This window comes from Lampris incognitus, chromosome 18, assembly GCF_029633865.1.
Source record: "Lampris incognitus isolate fLamInc1 chromosome 18, fLamInc1.hap2, whole genome shotgun sequence".
NCBI lineage: Eukaryota > Metazoa > Chordata > Actinopteri > Lampriformes > Lampridae > Lampris > Lampris incognitus.
This window is the reverse complement of record NC_079228.1, coordinates 11,807,369-11,825,850: the sequence shown is the minus strand read 5'-3', so window position 1 is coordinate 11,825,850 and position 18,482 is coordinate 11,807,369. Positions and strand designations below refer to the sequence as shown.

The window sequence follows — 18,482 nt, the reverse complement described above, 5'->3', positions numbered from 1 at the left end:
AATACATATTCTGTTTTGTTACATATATCTGAAAGTTACTGAATACATATTCTGTTTTGTTACATATATCTGAAAGTTACTGCATAAGAATTCTGTTTTGTTACATATATCTGAAAGTTACTGCATAAGAACTCTGTTTTGTTACATATATCTGAAAGTTACTGCATAAGAACTCTGTTTTGTTAACTATATCTAAGTTACAACTGAAAGCTCCTATTTTTGCCCCAAAGAGTGAATAAATGCTATAATGCAATTTAAAATGCAGTTTCTACTGTTTCTATCAAATTGCAACCCCCTCCCCCAAGATCAGGTGGAGGGGTCCTCAGGGTAGATCAAAAATACGCAGGGGGTCCAGGACCCCAAAAAGGTTGAGAACCACTGCACTACAGGACCAAATTCAAATGAATTTACATTAGTTTAATTCATGAAACGTTAAATAAATGATATATTGTAACCTATATGTATATATAATTATAAGCTTCCATAGAAATGAGCTCTTAACTCATATCGTATTTGCTTACCTAACATATTTGAAGACTTAGCTGTTCTAAGCATTAGTTCAATATTCCGCATTATCACCCATACAATTAAAGGGGAGGGGGGGTAGTTTTTAACGCGACTGCGGTACCGAAGATCTTAATCACCTCCTCCCTGAGAAAAGCTACCAGTTTTAAAAGCAAAATTATAATCTCGAATTTTTTAATTCTCTTACTCTTAGTGCTGTGTCGTGTTATTTCGAACTTGGCCACCAATTGCTTCCTTGATCCTTTACTGTTTTATTGTATATATGTCCCCAACTGTCAGTTTCTTTGGCTGCTCCGTTTGACATTGTGCTACTCCACTTTATTATGAAAAGTGTCCTTGTTCAGAAGGGCTCTATACAAATAAATTGTTATTAATGTGTGCCTCCTCGGCTGGCGTTGTCTTACCCAGATAGCATCCGGATGTGGGCCACTTAAGGCAGTGATGTGGCACTGATTGCCGCCTTCTGGCCCTGAAAAAATAGATGTGAGCCTGAAGTGGCCCACATGTATAATAGCAAATATGGCCCAAACATGCCAAATCAAATGTGGGCCTTTTTTGGCAAAGATGCGGTGCTGTCGGCAACATGTAATCTGGATGTGACCCTGTGTGGTAAATGGTGAAAATGGCTCAAATATCACGAAACAAATATGGGCCACCTTTGGCAAATATGTGGCACATGCAGCATTGCTATGGCTTGGTTCTGGCCCAGATCTGGCAAACAGGAGCGGACCGCCCAAGTGCCATCATTCCATGGGGTATGTGGGCTGGATGAAGTATTGGGGGTGGAACAGGTCCGGGCCACAGCAATTTTGCTATCTGGGTACACTCTTCTGGGTCCATCCGTATTTGGTATTTCTACTTTGGCCTTTTTGCAAATATCGTTACTGTAGGCAGTGAGGAAAGTGGTGGACATAGACAAAGGGGTTCCCATGATTTATGTGTGTTATTGATTCAATTTATTGAACTGAGAATTAGAATCAAACAATATGCAAATGTTTAAAACTGAACTGTAAATATTCAAAGTTGGCAGTTTGCAAAATAAGTTTCTAAGTAGCTCACAAATTAAAAATAATAAAATTGGATATGCCAAATAAAGACAAGAAGTAAACTCAGAAAAGTGCAAAGACCAGTAACATGGAAGACTGGTGGAAGCTGAAAGAGGAACCTTGTAGAGAAAGTTTTAGGATGAAGGTAAGAGAGCTGTTGGGAGATAGGTTGGGATAGAACAGCAGAAGGACTAAGGGAAGCAGGCAGACAAGCACTAGGAGACTATCAAGGGGGTAAAAAGAAGGGGCAGGAATATTGGTGGTGGGAGGAAACACTGCATAAAGAAGAAAAAGTTTGCCAAAATGAAGCTGGACCAAAACGACAATGAGCAAAACAAGAATGAATACAAGAAAGCTAAGAAAGAAACTAAGAGAGCAGTAGTGATAGCAAGGACAAGAGCATACGAGCAGCTGTACAAACGACGAGATACAAAGGAAGGAGAGAAGGATATAGACTAGCCAAACAGAGAGACAGAGCAAGCAAGGATGCTGAACAAGTAAAACTTATCAAGGATGCAGATGGAAGAGTACTGTCAAAAGATGAGGATATTATACAGACATGGAGAGATTATTTCAGTCACCAACTGAATTAAGAGAACAACAGAGAAAGAAGGCGAGATGAAGCACAAAGGAACGAAGAGGACATGGGAGAGATTACAAGGGATGAGGTGATAAAAGCATTGCAATGAATGAAAAATTGAAAAGCTGTGGGACCGGGCAATATACCAGCAGAAGTCTGAAAATACTTAGGCGATACTGGCATAGAGTTCCTGACTAGACTCTTCAGCAACATAATACAGACTGGGAAAATGCCAGATGAATGGAGAAAGAGCATAGCGGTACCAATTTGCAAGAAAAGAGGTGATGCTCATTGTTGCAACAACTATAGAGGGATAAAATTGATGGGACATACAATGAAGTTATGGGAGAGAGTAATTGAAGTGAAACTTGGGAAGGAAGGGACTATAGGGAAAGAACAATTTGGATTCATGCCTGGTAGAAGTACCACAGATGTGATATTTGTACTCAGAACCTTAGCTGAAAAATACATTCAAGGACACAAAGAATTGCACTGCATATTTATTGATTTGGAGAAGGCATATGACAGAGTTGTTGTGGTATTGCCTGAGAGCGAAGGGAGTGGCAGAAAATTACATCACCATAACTCAGGACATGTACAGAGACTGTAAGACGGTAGTTCAATGTGCAGTGGGAACAACTAGAGAGTTTGAGGTAAAGGTAGGGCTGCGTCAAGGATTGGTGTTGAGCTCTTTCCTGTTTGTGGTACCGGTGGACAGCCTCGCACAACATATTAAGAAAGAGCCACCATGGAGCATGATGTTTGCTGATGACATCGTGCTAGCAAACAAGGACAAGGAAAGGTTGGAGAGAGATCTTGAAGATTGGAGAGAAGCGCTAGAGATTAGAGGACAAACAATAAGTAGAACAAAGACTGAGTACCTGTGTATAAACAAGCAAGTAGAAAGTCCAGGATTGGCCTTGGGAGAAGATGTCCCAGAAGTTAACGAATTCAAGTACTTAGGATCGACAATACAGGCAGAAGGCGGTGGTAAGAAGGAAGTCAAGAAAAGGACACAATCTGGGTGGAATTCATAGAGAAAGGTAGCTGGAGTACTTTGTGACAAAAGAATGCTGCTGAGGGTAAAGGGCAAAGTATACAAATCAATGGTTAGGCCTGCCATGCTCTATGGTATGGAAGCAGACAACAACAGAGAGGCTAGACTCTACATTACAGGTAACAGAGATGAACATTCTGCGTTGGTCCTTGGGAATGACTAGAAAAGACCAGAAGAGAAATGAAGACGTGAGAGTTACATTCAAGATCAGAGAATGGATGAGAAGTTGAGAGAGACAAGATTGAGATGGTTTGGACATGTACAGAGAGGAGGCATAGACTGTATAGGAAAGAAGGTATTAGACCAGGAAATACCTGCCAAAAGAAAAAGAGGAAGACCAAGGAAAAGATGGAGAGACCAGCTAGGAGGACATGAGGAGGGTTGGACTGCAGGGGAGGAAAGCGTCAGACAGAAAGCTATGGAGGGCAAAAATCCGCTGTGGCGACCCCTGAGAAACAGGGAACAAGCTGAAAGAAGAAGAAGAAAAAGAAGTAGAAGAACACAACAAATTAGATGAAAAAGATAAACTGGGATACAAAATTCAAATTTTGACATTTGCCCTTTTTACATCAGTTACACATGCGTTCATCAGTGCTGCCAAATTAAAGCAACACTTTTTGCAAATTATTTGTGCTCTACTTACGAATCCATTTCCTCAGTAGTGAATTTTTTGACAGGTAATAAGATATTCTGGATAAGCTTGTGTGTCATTAAAGATGACAAACAATGATGGTTTGCTGATGTTGTCTGCCACACTGTCATATCGAAGGGGAATGTCAGCGCTCTCCTTCAAAGGAGCCGTCTTCATCGAATGGCAGCCTTTGGTGTAGTCCCCTGTTAACACTTTTGCCACAAAAACAAACTTGTGTCCATGAGTGTTTGGAGGGGAATACTGATCTTGAACAGACAGTGCAGAGTTCACAGCAAAATACACCCCCTGACCGTAAACAGTAGCTGCAAAAAAAGAGAAAACATTGCACAAGAGAAAACTTTTAAAATCAACAAAATGCTCCTAGAGTTCTTAAGATGTTGATCACAGAAAGTTGAATCAGTTCATCTGGACACAGTTTATCGAGAGAAATGTTTCATCACTCGTCTATAAGTGACCTCTTCAGTCTAAACTGGAAATCAATGACCAGTTTCATATACAAATATGGGCGTGACCATTAACTCGCGTTACAATGGCCAAGTGTACTATTCACAGAGGATTTGGGAATGTTCGCAATCACAGCATTGTAAGATGGTGACAGATGTACTCTTAGCCCCCCCCCCCCCCGGGGTCAGGGATGGTCGTTCCCTCTTTACATCGATGGCCTTTTTGACTCCTTGTTTGAACGGGGAGTCAAAGAGGCCATGGATGTAAAGAGGAAGCAATAAACGTTGTGTCCGGAAGAACTGATTCAACTTTCTGTGACTTCCTTAGCTGGGTTATTGAGCATGCATAAAGACATAAATATGTTAAATAACCACAAGTATCAGTAAAACAATCACTGTCCATACCATTCTTTCCACAGAAGCTCCGGTTGAATCCATGAATGCATATCTCTTTCACACTTGCCTCACTTGTGCCATGGTAAAGGGTTTGTTCAACTTCAGGCTGTGTTGCACTCTGGGATATGCTAGCTTTCTTCAACCTATACTGGTTGTATAGCAGTTGATTCATGAGCTTCTCCACCTGGGGAAAAATCTCATGTTATAAATAACTTTAAACACATTAATCAAACTGTTAATTCAAAATTAATAATTCAAATTAATAATTCCACCTTTACAATCCTTATTTTGCTGTGATATTCTTGTATGGTTTCATAAAAATCCTTCACCACATTTTGGAATTCATCAGAGCCCTCATCCACTCTGGTTGCTTCTGGCAGGCTTGACAGTAGAGAATAATCCTCCTCTAAACATCAATCAACAAAAGAATGTATACATATTATACATGTACACCACCCCTAGATAAAGTTATATCAAACCAGAATCGCATGAAACACATTTCGGGGGTGCATGTCAAAAAGCCAAAAGAAGGCAAAGTTTCTCTTTACCTGGTACCTCTGAGCTCAAATCTAATGAACCCAGCATTTTCCTGGAGATTTTTAGAGATTTCCCTGTGGATATGCTGTATTCTTGCATCTTCTCAAAGTTGATGATGTGAGGTTGATTGTTGAGCAAGATGTCCAGCCTCTTCTGTTTCATCTTCCAGGCATTCTCAAGGAATACTGTGGTATTGGGCGCATAAGGGGTGGCTGTTGAGTCTTGCTCCTGTCGCACCCACTGCACTGTCCTCAGGATCTCAGAGTCAGACATGGTGCTGGAGATACTTTTCAGCAACCGTTTCAGGTATGGAAGTGCTTCGTCCACATAGTCTTTGAACCCAGAGATTGTGACTATGTTCCCATGAATCTGAATGTCCACCGCACAATGCCTCTTGATCACATCCAGACAAATTTTGTGTAACTCCGACATGCTCTTTAGGCTCTGGTTCTCAAATTTCTCCTCAACCTGTCTCAGGGTGATCCTCTTCCCAAGTGCTATGTCCACTCGGATGAGGTCACAGGAATAACCCGCAAACACGGATATTTGGGCCGTATTAGCTGCCTGTATGGCATCCTGTAGGGAAACATCGAAAGTTTTGCTTGGTTTGTTCAACAGGGAGCTCTTGTCCCCATGAATATTAAGATCCTTGTGTCGGATTGTCTCCTTGGACATCTCCAGGACCTTTTGCAGCTCCTCCTCTTCATCAGCTGGACACCTTTTAGTGTATTCCATTGAGTACTGGATAGCCAGAGACAGTTGGGCCTCTTCTTCTAGATCAATAGGAGGAAGACCCAGGGTTCCATCACCCGACAAAAGAGAACCACCTGCAACATTCCCTTCAGCTATGGCCCTGAGAGCATCTTCACATGCAACATCAGTGCCCTGGTCAGATGGGTCAGTAGGTTCCCCTGCTGTGTATAGATCCTCCTCGTCCATGTCAATGACTGTATTGTAACTGGACTGACCCACCTCCATGTTTTCATCTATGGCTGAGACAATTTTCTTTGCCTCCTCTATAAGGCCTATGGGGAGGAAACAAAACATTTGAAAGACATTGCAGGACAATAAGAGATAAAATAATGCTGGGAAACAAAATACCTCTGCCCAGGGCTCCATCTTGATTTATCATCTGATCAGTTTGTGGTAAGACTGTTTCAATGCCCTGTCCAAGACCATCCAATGGAACTTGATGTAAGTTTTGGAGGGATATCATTTTCCATGCAGTTTCAAAAATGTCCTACAAAAATGTTACTCAGATTAGATAAATTCATAAAATATGTCTATGATAAATATATTACAGAATATTACTGCTATGACAAAGCTTGATTGGTAGACATTACAACATATGTTGATTCACAGTACAGTGCATGTTTTTCACAGCAAATGAAATTAGCTAACTATTGACAACAGAGCAAACAAAAGTACGAAAAAGATGATGAGAACTTTGACATGTCATATATAGCAATGGCTGTAAAGCTCTTTGGGAGTACTTTGTGATTCTGGCCTATACAAATAAATTAATAGATTACATGTCCCATCATTTCGTTACCTCATTCTGTAGAGGTTCCCAGTGCACCTTCTCCAGGCTTATGTAGACCTGGAACTTTGTCTGCATCTCTCCGAGAATGCCGGTGCTCTCCTCACCAACCAGGAAGCGAGCCACCCCTGGTGCATTCACTGTGATTGTTCTCGTACATACAGAGGACACCACACCCTGCAACACTTCATCTGCCATCTGACAAGCTCCAGCATTCCCATGGATCTGTCGATAACAATAACCTTATGAGTCTAACGATTTCAAAAAAGACAATAAACAACAGCAGTGGGGGGGAACTGAACTGGTGGAAACTGAACTGATGGCATAAAACACAAATACGAATCACCCAGCAAAGTATTTGCTCTGCTGCATGTCGAATAGCCATCTTCTATGTGTGGTTTTGGTTGTACTACATACCCTTAACCCGCAAGCCTTGTCCTCCTCTATCGGGAATATAGATACTTGGTCCATATCGGCCAGTAACTGATGGCAGTGGATCTGCATGTATTTTAGCATGCCTGGCTCCATAGAGATGACCGTCTCCCTCTCAATAGGTGTACTGAGGAATTTTAAGATTTGAGTTTGCTTCTCATTCTCCAACCCTTTCAAAGTCAAAACACTGAGCTCACCCCCTCTTTCCGACACCCTCACAGTACAGAGTCTTAGAGACTGTATGAATCCAGACCACTCGTTGGAATACAGCATGCACTCATATTCTTTATCCACCGTTATGTTGAAGGTACACAATTGGGATTGGAGAAAGACTGATGCCTGGTTAGCCAGGTTCAAAGACGGCGATGACAACACAACGACGGAGTCCGTTACACTGTATACAGCGGGAAGCCCAATTTCATTCATGGTCCCCACCAGTCTCTCTTTCACATCTGCATTTTCCAGGAATTGAGATTTTTCCAGGTCCAAAGTCAACTGTATCTCAGCAATACCACTAAGGAACTCCAAGATAGTGTCCTGTAGTTGGTCAATTTCCACTTTGTCAGGTCCTGTAATGTCCACACCATTATCTTTAGTGTGTATCTTGATGTTTGGGTGAGACTTCTGAATGTCCAAATGAAGGCTACTGATTTGAAACAAGGAAAGTTTCACTTGGTCAGGTACAGCAATGTGATTTGAGAGCATCTCTGCGCCATCTGTAAGATCCTCCATGACTTCCTCTGCTACCTCCGCTGCTGCCACGGGGCCGATGGCAGAATCTGAGGCTGTGTGGTTGGTGGCTTGGCTGTTGACAGGGACAGCTGTGGGAGAACTGGACCGCTCTTGAAGACGAGTCAAATTTTGTGGATTGTTGTCTGTGTCACCATCTTGGAAACCGTTTTCAGAGTTCTGCGATGCTGGGCTCTCTATAGATTGAACAAAGGCAGCGTATGGCTCCACTTTTAGCTCAGCATCCATCAGTTTGTGGGGCCGATTCAGGACATGGTCAACAGCTATTAAAACATATATATTTGGTTTATTTCAAAATATATATACAAACTACAATGAAGCAGCAAGATAAACATTAAAAAGAATGTAAAATACCACAAATGCTGTATTTTGGGTATTTAAGCATCACCACTATTGTACAAAACTTACAATTAAAGTTGACAAAGGACACTTTGGCACTTCTCTCTGAGATCATCATGATCTCCTTCACCCTCTGATCCCCGCCTTGCTTGCTCTCGAAGTACAAAGTGAGCATGTCTATGTCGGTTCCAGGGTGGAGGTTCTCCACCACGACGGAGTCAGTTTGGTCAATTTGTTCAAGAATTATCTTGCACCCATCTAGTGGCTTGTTGGATATCTTGGTACTGAGGCGTTGGAAATCTGTGCATAAAGAATAAACATAAATATAGTGTGTAGCTTGAAAGCAAAATGTAGAATCAATACATCCTTTTATTCTTCAAAAACAACCATTAACCGTAAACAAAAAGCATACTAACATTCCAGACATTTGGAAATATTTTGAAATAATCAGTCCTTTGGAAAAAGAGAAGAGAATTCACTGGACCTATAGATAAAGGTTGGCAGAGGTGAATGAGGATTAAGTCTCTCCCAGGTGAGGGATACAAGGTGTAGTCCTTCACGTCAATCCCCATCATGTTCTCCACATAGAGCTCTACAAGCTCCATATTCGTGCTAGGGTTGATCCCACGCAGAAGCATTCTCCGCTGATCCTTTGAGGCAGGCTCTCTCACAGTCAGCTGAACATTATTTAGAATGTGGGGCCTCTTGGAAAGTACTCTCACTGCCACTATAAAAGAGACAAACATTTGGAAAGATATGGTTTAATCACAATTTTTTTTTTTTAATGGCGGGGTGTCCAGGTGGCATGGCGGTCTATTCCGTTGCCTACCAACTCAGGGATCGGTGGTTCGAATCCCCGTGTTATCGCCGGCTTGGTCAGGCGTCCCTACAGACACAATTGACCATGTCTGCGGTTGAGAAGCCGGATGTGGGTATGTGTCCTGGTCGCTGCACTAGTGCCTCCTCTGGTCAGTCGGGGTGCCTGTTCGGCGGGGAAGGGGAACTGGGGGGAATAGTGTGATCCTCCCATGTGCTACGTCACTCTGGTGAAACTCCTCACTGTCAGGTGAAAAGAAGCGGCTGGCGACTTCACATGTATGGGAGGAGGCATGTGGTAGTCTGCAGCCCTCCCCGGATCGGCAGAGGGGTGGAACCGGCGACTGGCATGGTTCGGAGTGGGGTGATTGGCCAAGTAATAATAATGATTATCTACTCATATATTTTCGTAATGTGTGTTTGTGTGTGTTAGTTAGTGTAGATAGCGGGACCGAAAACTAAAGCATTTATGATCCTAATTCTTTTTGGAGGTGGTAGGTATTGTTCCAGAGAGTAAGGGAAAAATCCCAGAAAATTAAAATTCTGAATAATTATGCATAAATATGCAAAATATGCATTTTTCTAAAAATGGCTAAAAACCACTTTTCTCAGCATTTCAGATGATTCTGAGCATTTGGGGGGAGGGAGTTGGAGTGGGGGGGGGGGGTTTAGGGGCAGGGGGAAGGCGGTTAGCTGGCAGGATGAAGAGGAGGGATATTTAGACGGGTGGATAACCAAACCGCTACATTGTAGCGGGGTTCTTCTAGTTATAATAATAAATTGAACTTATATAGCGCTTTCCTAATACTCAAAGTCACTTTACAATAAACGGGGTGAAACAAGACGACAGATAAAAGTACAATTGGGAGAAAAAAAGCGGGGGGGGGGTGGCAACACATTATTGGGATGTTACCATTTATAACTGCTTGATGACCTCTATGTCTTTATGTACGGTAATACCTGGTATGGGTTTTGAGGTGAAAGGTGGCTACTATAGATACTTGGGGCCAGGTTCAGTGACTATGTAGTACTGTCATGTGATTTATCAAGGATGGTGTACAAAAATTTGCGTAACTAAATAAAATTAATGGGTTGGGCCCAGTAAAAAAATAGGCTATTTGCCAAAACTATGGGGACTATGAAATTGTAAAATCAAATGTGCCATTGATCAGCTTCATAGACCACCGGAACACTTCCGGGTACCGTGACAACAGGACGCCAGGAGAGGGGGATAGAAACCCCAAGCCGCCAAGCCGCACTGTATTAGATACGCAGCCTAGCCGTAGCTACCATGCCCAAAAGTGGCAGTGTGGTGGACTGTACTGTTAACAAGAAAAACAACCCAAATATTCGTTTTTTTGTATTGCCTAAAAGGCAGAAGGAGGGAGAACAACGACTGAAATGGCTCCAGGCGATCAGAAGGAAAGACAAGGATGGAAAACTTTGGGATCCTGACAGCAAACGTGTTTACATCTGCGGTCTGCACTTCATCACTGGTAATGTTAGCTAGTTTAACTAGTAGCTAATAATAGGTTACGTCTATTCTCCATTTTATAATCACCAAAATGTCAAGTTAGAATGCCAATAGATCAGTGGGCCCAGATGGGAAAACGAATTTAGTCAGTGTAATAGGCTAGCTACATTGAACGAGATGTAGCCGAGTTAGCTAGGCTACAACCCGCATAATGTTGGCTACACTGTAGTCTCCCTCGCCAGACTCCCTTCAGCTACACTGTAGCAGCTAGATGTGAAACTCAGTTGCGGGATAGGTTGATTCATCTCCCTCTCCCCCCCCCCTTGCCTTCCCTCCTCCACTCATATTTTCTAAGACCCGCTCTGGCCCCTCCCTCACCTCCTCCCCTTCCCCTCTCTCTCCCTCCCTGGAACAGTTTGGTCTGGTGCAGGTTGAGCCGGTGGCTATATGGAATTCCACAGTTAGCTAAACCTGTCTGAATGGGATCACATTCTTCAAACCCATATGTATTTTTATCCATTAAAAATCATAAAATGGTCCCTCCCCCCTGAATATTTGGTCACGTGCTCAATTTTGTTTATCTTTCCTAGAAACAGGGGGTAACTACCCCGGTCTCCCTTGCCCAGTTAAAATGCAAACATTGTTATCACATTATTATTGTCATCCTTATTGAGTATTATATCATGCATCATTATATGCAGTCATGTGTAATCCAATAAAAAGTAATAATCGAATAAAATGCAAACATTTGTTGAAAATGTAGCCTAGTTCCTATGTCTTTTCCCCATGGCTGCTCTAGGTCATGATGTGTGATTTAATTTTTGCCTTTTATCATTTCAGGGTGTAATGCCTGAGTGGGGTTATTAACCCATTCCCCTGTTCGATTGAAAGGACACTGGCCACCGATACTGCGAATTTTTCGCAAATATCGGTTCTTGTCCGCAGCAGCCAACGTAGTGACATAGTTAGCCATTTAAACCGTGTTCAAACTTGCCAGCTTCTATCCCCCTCTAGCTCCCCCCGCTCTAACGTTCGAACGCGGAAGTGCAGTGGTCTATTGAATTATTCATTCATTCATTCATTCATTCATTCATTCATTCATTCATTCATTCATTCATTATCCAAACCACTTATCCTGCTCTCAGGATCCCAGGGATGCTGGAGCCTATCCCAGCAGTCAGGGTCAAATTAACCAAATTAAGTAAGCCAAATTAACTTTTTGGCTTACTGGCCAAGGGGACTGGTAGATGAAAACATCTACCAGCCAAGCATATTTTTTACCGATCAAAATAATTAGTAACCTTTTTTGTGCCATACAAACGTTTTCGGTACATATCAATGAGAGAATAAGGTATTGTGTTGAATAAGAGCTTTTAAAAATGTGCAGATTTGAAGCAAAAATATTTTTTATGTAAAATTAGTCAATGGTTAAATGATCAAATGTTACAAGTATGATTTCATGTTTTATTTGCAGTATTATTGTAACTACTCGAGTGCTCCACATGCCCATCCCTAGTCCCAGACTACTTCTCACTCTACAGCAGCCACTCTCTTTGCACCGTCCATGAAGTCTGGCCTCCTGCTCCTGACAGAGTATTGGTGCCACAGATCAACAGCACTGATTGGGTCATACTCCCTCATCTCGGGAGATGACTACTGCACCATCAGTAGATCCGAGAGTGTGACTGAGTTGAGGTTTTTTTTAAAATCATTTTTATTTCTGATTTTTCCTCCCAATTTAGTGGCAAATCGATCCCTATTTTAGTTCAGACATCCACCTTCGTACTGCATGCGTTCGCCAACTGTATCTCTCTGGCCGGCAGTCTCGCAGCAAATCAAGGCCGAACCACTGCTTTTTTGACACACCCAGAGACGCATTCATGTGACGAACACAAGCCGACTCTGCCCTCCCTCCCGAAGACAGCATTGCAAATTATTGCTGCTCCATCGAGTCCGGCCAAAGTCGGGTCTGACGAGACCGGGGCGCGAACCCCGGTCCCCAGTGGGCAACTGCATCGACACAAAGCTGATGCTTTGACCGTTACACCCCCGTTACACCACCGCGGACACGCCAATCAGTTTTAACCTGTTTCATGGTGTTGACACTAGCACACAGCTAACGTTAGTGCAAACTAGGTGTCACATACTAGTGCTAGCTGGCTAATGTTAGCTACAGCCAGCACTTTGTTTATGCTGTATAAGGATATTTTGAGAATGACAACTAAATTCACTTACTCGCACATCCATTCGAAGTCGTAGAGATTTTCATGCTGGTCTGCTCTGACATGGCTATTAGCACCTTTATGGAGGATGTTGTGAGGACAGGCTCCGACTGAGCCCGAGAGGCCTTCATACAGGTAATGTGACATCTGGAGGTCTCGTGTTCCCTGATGTTTTCTACCTTCATTATCTTGTTACCGATGACAAATGAATTGCTACGGTTTTTGGCATACTGGCAACAGACGGAGCAACTCATTATCACGGTCTGTGCATTATACTCTAGCCAGCCTCTAGCAGCTCCTTTATCGTCATACCTCCACTTTTCACTAAACTTTCTTTTTTTCGGTTTAGAGGTGATGGTGGCTTCTTCCTCCTCTTCGGGGCATGGTTGTCTTTCTGATGGAGGTTTTGCACCTTCTAAATATCACCACGTAAGTGGTGTTGCTCGCTAACGTTAGTTAAAAGAATAGAGTAGGCTAGTACCAAGTTTGACCAGTGCTGCTGTCGTTGTTCTTCTCGAGTGTGTGCGTAATGTTACCCGCCAGTAGCCTCTAGCGACATTCTAATGCACTTTGATTGGTTAGTTTCTGTTATTGCTATGTTATTGCTGTTGCTAAGGTGAGAGAGCGAGAGAGAGAGATGGGGGGATTAAGTGGTTGGATTTCACTTTTTTTTGTTACTCGCCATTTGGCGGGTAGGCTTCTGAGATTTACTCGCCAATCAGAAAATCTACTCGCCTTTGGCGGGTGGCGAGTGTTAATTTCGGACCCTGCCAGCAGTCATTGGGCGGCAGGCGGGGAGACACCCTGGACAGGCCGCCAGGCCATCACAGGGCCAACACACACACACATTCACACCTAGGGACAATTTAGTACGCCTGATTCACCTGACCTACATGTCTTTGGGCTGTGGGAGGAAACCAGAGCACCTGGAGGAAATGCACGCAGACACGGGGAAAACATGCAAAGTCCACACAGAGGACGACCTGGGATGACCCCCAAGGTTGAACAACCCTTGGGCTTGAACCCAGGACCTTCTTGCTGTGAGGCGACCGCGCTAACTTAATACATCAATAATTTGGGATTAAGAAAGTGAAACTAGCCAAAAAACCTGCTATAGAGACTCCTCCATCTCACTACATCTTTATCAGATGGGAGATGGTTTGAAGGGCCATCAGAGTCTGTGCACAGATACCGCATACTGAGAAGGGGAATAGAAATATACAACCCTCTTTCTTTTAATGTTGATAGTATAACATATGTCAGTAGTGTCTGCTGGAGGTAGCATTATCACTTGAGGATCATTGTCCAGAAATCCTATACAGTACTAAATGCTACCACACTATCTCAAAATGTGAGGATGTTCTCACTTTCAGAGAGTACACCTACATGTGGGCTTTCATTTTGTCAACAATCAAATTATGTGCCAAGTTCTACTCAATAACATCACTCATTTTTATTTAAAAACACTTCTTAATAGGGCCAGCCAGAAGCATAAGCAAACTAAGCCCAGGATCCCAGTGCCACACACAGTCAAATTAGTGAATCCATCCATCCATCCATTATCCAAACCGCTTATCCTGTGCTCAGGGTCGTGAGGATGCTGGAGCCTATCCCAGCAGTCATGGGACGGCAGGTGGGGAGACACCCTGGACAGGCCGCCAGTTCATCACAGACTGTGGGAGGAAACCAGAGCACCCGGAGGAAATCCACGCAGACACAGGGGGAGAACATGCAAACTCCACACAGAGGACCACCCGGAACGATCCCTAAGGTTGGACTACCCCCCCCCCCCGCGAGGCTTGAACCCAGGACCTTCTTGCTGTGAGGTGACCACGCTAACCACTGTGCCACCATGCTGCCCCCAATTACTGAATCATGCTCCAAATCATGCTCTCCTTAGGGCCCAAAAAAAGGCTTGGGGCGGTCCTGGCTGGAAAAAGAACGCTGGAAGCGTATCTTTACATCCTGAGGCAGGGGAGCAGTTAGGATGATAGCCTTCAGATTAAATGAGATGCTTCTTACCTTCAGCCTCTTTGAACACAATAACGGCATGGTCGCCCTCCTTGTGCACAGAAAGGAGCGGGCCTCCTCTGGAGCGACGGGTATTCTCAAAGTACAGAGAGAGCAGCTCCTCACTGACTCCCTCCGGCACCCCCAGCACCTCCACCGTCTTCTTGTCCAGGTTTTCAACAGGCATCCTAACACATAGAGATTCATAGAAGTTATCAACCAGAGTAATCCAGTTGTCATACACCCGATGCAAACTAAAACTGTTATTCGACGCATAAACACGGGAGCAGGACTATTAATCCACAGCTGCACATATACCCAACTCAAGCCTATAGAATCAATGTCTAGAGCATCGGCGTTGCTAAGTCATTTTACTGTGGCTTAAGCCCCCGAACGTTTTGAGTGTAGCCCCAAATATAATTTCAAATTTAAGGCTATTTGAAGCCTGCCAAAAAAAACTTAACGTGTGTGAATGTCTGACAGTCTTCGTAACATAACAGCATGTCAGAATAAATGCAGGTCTCTAAACCAACTCTGTGTGTGTGTGTGTGTGTGTGTGTGTGTGTGTGTGTGTGTGTGTGTGTGTGTATTCCAATAAACTAATGTTAACATAAATACATTTAACTTTTCCCCCCTCTAGTCTGGTACTGTAGCACGTCAATAAATGTTTAATGACAGCAATTGTGAAGTATTCTGCTTCTACGCAATACTAATTTCTAACCACCACTAATATTATAACGTGCAGGGATAAGCAGACATGCTGGCCGCGGCCGGGAAGCGAACCCGTAGCGCCCGCACCGCGGGAGACATCGCTAACCGCTCGACTAAAGCGTCAGCCTCGCCAACCACCGGCCAGCGTGTCTCCTTATACATGCACGTTACACTACCCCCCTCCTTCGGGAAGCGCTATCAGCTCCTTCACGCTTCAGGGCGCATGCGCTTCCGATGGCCTTACGGTCGCTCCATCCCACTTCTGACACCAATGTAACCGGTTATTTTCTTGCCCGGTGCGGGATTCGATACGAGCTGTACTGCACCACAAGGCGACATCGCTAACCGCTCGGCTAAAGGGTCAGACCCGTTAGCTAGGGACTAACGTGTCTTATTAGTAGTTTACAATCGTCACTCTCCCCGGAAGCGCGCCCTCGCGCCTTGTCATCCCGCGCTCCGAAGAGACTGCACACTTCCGGATCCCACCGCTGCCACCAATGTAACCGGTTCGGGGGGGGGGGGGGCAACGCAACCACAGGAACTGCCGCGGCCGGGAAGCGAACCCGTAGCGCCCGCACCGCGGGAGGCATCGCTAACCGCTCGACTAAAGGGTCAGACCCGCCTGCCAGCGGCCAGCGCGTCTACTTATCCATCCACGTTACAGTATTTTGAACGTCACAATTCATAATTAACCTGGAGAGTAAACAGCAGTTTTTGAGGTACTCCTTTCAATATTTCCACGATTAAGGCGTGTACTTCGCGTGTCAATATGGTGCCAGAGTGCACACAAAAGCGTCAAAATACAGCTCGCTTATCCAAAAATAACAAATACCCCCCCCCCACCCCACCCAGAAGTCCGGGCTAAACCCCGAATCCTAGCACCGCCCCTGGTCTGGACATTATACCATTACGCCACAGCGTGGTACTGAAACGTGCGCCAGCAGCGTTCACCTGCGTGGTGTAGCTCAGTTTAAACTGTGCGCTCCCCCGCCTGACGACCACTAAAAGCGGACGGGCGGGCGGGTAGGTAGGTATCGCCCTGCTGTTAGCGCCCAGCTCCGGCGAAAGGAAATCGAAACCAACGGTTTTCTACGTAAACGGCGCTGAGAGGAGGACGAGGGGGCCCCCACAGGACAGCTCAGGTCATCGACGAAACGCGCTGTACGCGGGAGTCGCGAATAGCAGCGCTTGCCCCGAATAACGTGACGTTTACTCACCTGCGCTGCGAGACACACGGAGTCACAACATGGTGCTGTCGAGCGAGTTTCTCCGACGCACGTCGGCTCCACTTCCCGTTTTATGCCCCACGGGGACCGGCAGGGGGCGCCAATTGCGCCTGGAAGGGGAACGGCGGCCTGCTCGACGAGCCGTTCGTCTTGACGGCGTTCGGCGTTTCCCCCCCCGCCCCCCTTTTATGTCCCTCGGGACTTGCCGTAGTTCGGGGAACTCCTCGGCGATCGCTACTTCCAAAAATTTCTTTATATTGCCCCTTTATCCGGAGGGGGGGGGGGTTGTTGTTTTGTTGTTTTTTTGTTTTTTTATATTGACAAAGAATCAAATATACAGATATTACAGACGATTATACGACATGATTATACAAACGGGCAAGAACTTCACAAAAGGATGAAATAAAAATTAAATAAGAACACACAAAAACTAACATTGGTGTATTGCACTACATTATTATAAAACTATGAGAAAGAACTCGTATAACACATTATCATGTTATTCCTCTTTAAACGATTTTTCATACATTTTCACAGTGTTATTGCTTTTTTTTAATCATTTACAAGTTCCAGAGTCTTAACACACTCTTTAAATTCACCTAAAATTCCAGAAAAATTGGCGGTGACTTCTGTTATGCTGCATTTATGTAGGAGAAATTTACCACAAAAAAAGCTGTTTATCCGTTATTATACCTACTTACAATGTTCTGTCTTTCAGTTCAGTTCTGTTCCATTCAGTTCTGTCCAGATCAGTTAAGTAGCTTTCTTTTCCCTAGAAGGGGAAGTCACTTTGTTGGGTGTAAAAACAACCACAACAAAGAAACAAGCATAACAAAATACATCACACACACACACACACGCACACGCACACGCACACACACACACACTTTCGATTCAACTGAGGTAACAACCGAGTGCTGAGCCTACATGAAGGCTGTGGTGCTGGGTATAAATACTTCATGAAGGCTGTGGTCCTGGATATAAAGACTTCATGAAGGTTGTGGTGCTGGGTATGAAGACTTCATGAAGGCTGTGGTGCTGGGTATGAAGACTTCATGAAGGTTGTGGTCCTGGGAAAAAACACTTCATGAAGGTTGTGGTGCTGGGTATAAAGACTTCATGAAGTCTGTGGTGCTGGGTATGAAGACTTCATGAAGTCTGTGGTCCTGGGAAAAAACACTTCATGAAGGTTGTGGTGCTGGGTATGAAGACTTCATGAAGTCTGTGGTGCTGGGAAAAAACACTTCATGAAGTCTGTGGTCCTGGGAAAAAACACTTCATGAAGTCTGTGGTCCTGGGAAAAAACACTTCATGAAGGATGTGGTGCTGGGTATAAAGACTTCATGAAGGCTTTGGTGCTGGGTATAAAGACTTCATGAAGGTTGTGGTGCTGAGTATAAAGACTTCATGAAGGCTTTGGTGCTGGGTATAAAAACTTCATGAAGGTTGTGGTGCTGGGTATAAAGACTTCATGAAGGCTTTGGTGCTGGGTATAAAGACTACATGAAGGTTGTGGTCCTGGGAATAACGACTTTATGAAGGCTGTGGTGCTTCGTATAAAAACTTCATGAAGGCTGTGGACTTGGTATAAAAACTTCATGAAGGCTGTGATCCTGGGTATAAAGACTACATGAAGGCTGTGGTCCTGGGTATAAAGACTACATGAAAGCTGTGGTGCTCGGTAAAAAGACTTCATGAAGGCTGTGGTCCTGGGTATAAAGACTTC

The 18,482-nt window shown here is 44.2% G+C and overlaps 1 protein-coding gene across 2 annotated transcripts; it reads right to left on the bottom strand.

Moving 5' to 3' along the window:
• Positions 1-1,475: 1,475 nt before the first annotated feature.
• Positions 1,476-15,006, bottom strand: parp10 (poly(ADP-ribose) polymerase family member 10). Of its 2 annotated transcripts, XM_056298771.1 has the most exons (11): positions 14,832-15,006; positions 8,782-9,024; positions 8,367-8,597; positions 7,194-8,221; positions 6,789-7,001; positions 6,338-6,476; positions 5,248-6,261; positions 4,972-5,105; positions 4,709-4,883; positions 3,852-4,162; positions 1,476-3,675 (listed from the first exon to the last, which is right to left on the bottom strand). In XM_056298771.1, exons 1-10 carry the CDS (start codon positions 15,004-15,006, stop codon positions 3,864-3,866), a joined length of 3,651 nt encoding a protein of 1,216 aa, XP_056154746.1. In that variant the 3' UTR covers positions 1,476-3,675; positions 3,852-3,863. The 2 variants fall into 2 exon arrangements, with proteins under 2 accessions (XP_056154746.1, XP_056154745.1); XM_056298770.1 differs by having other exon boundaries at positions 1,476-4,162.
• Positions 15,007-18,482: the final 3,476 nt, after the last annotated feature.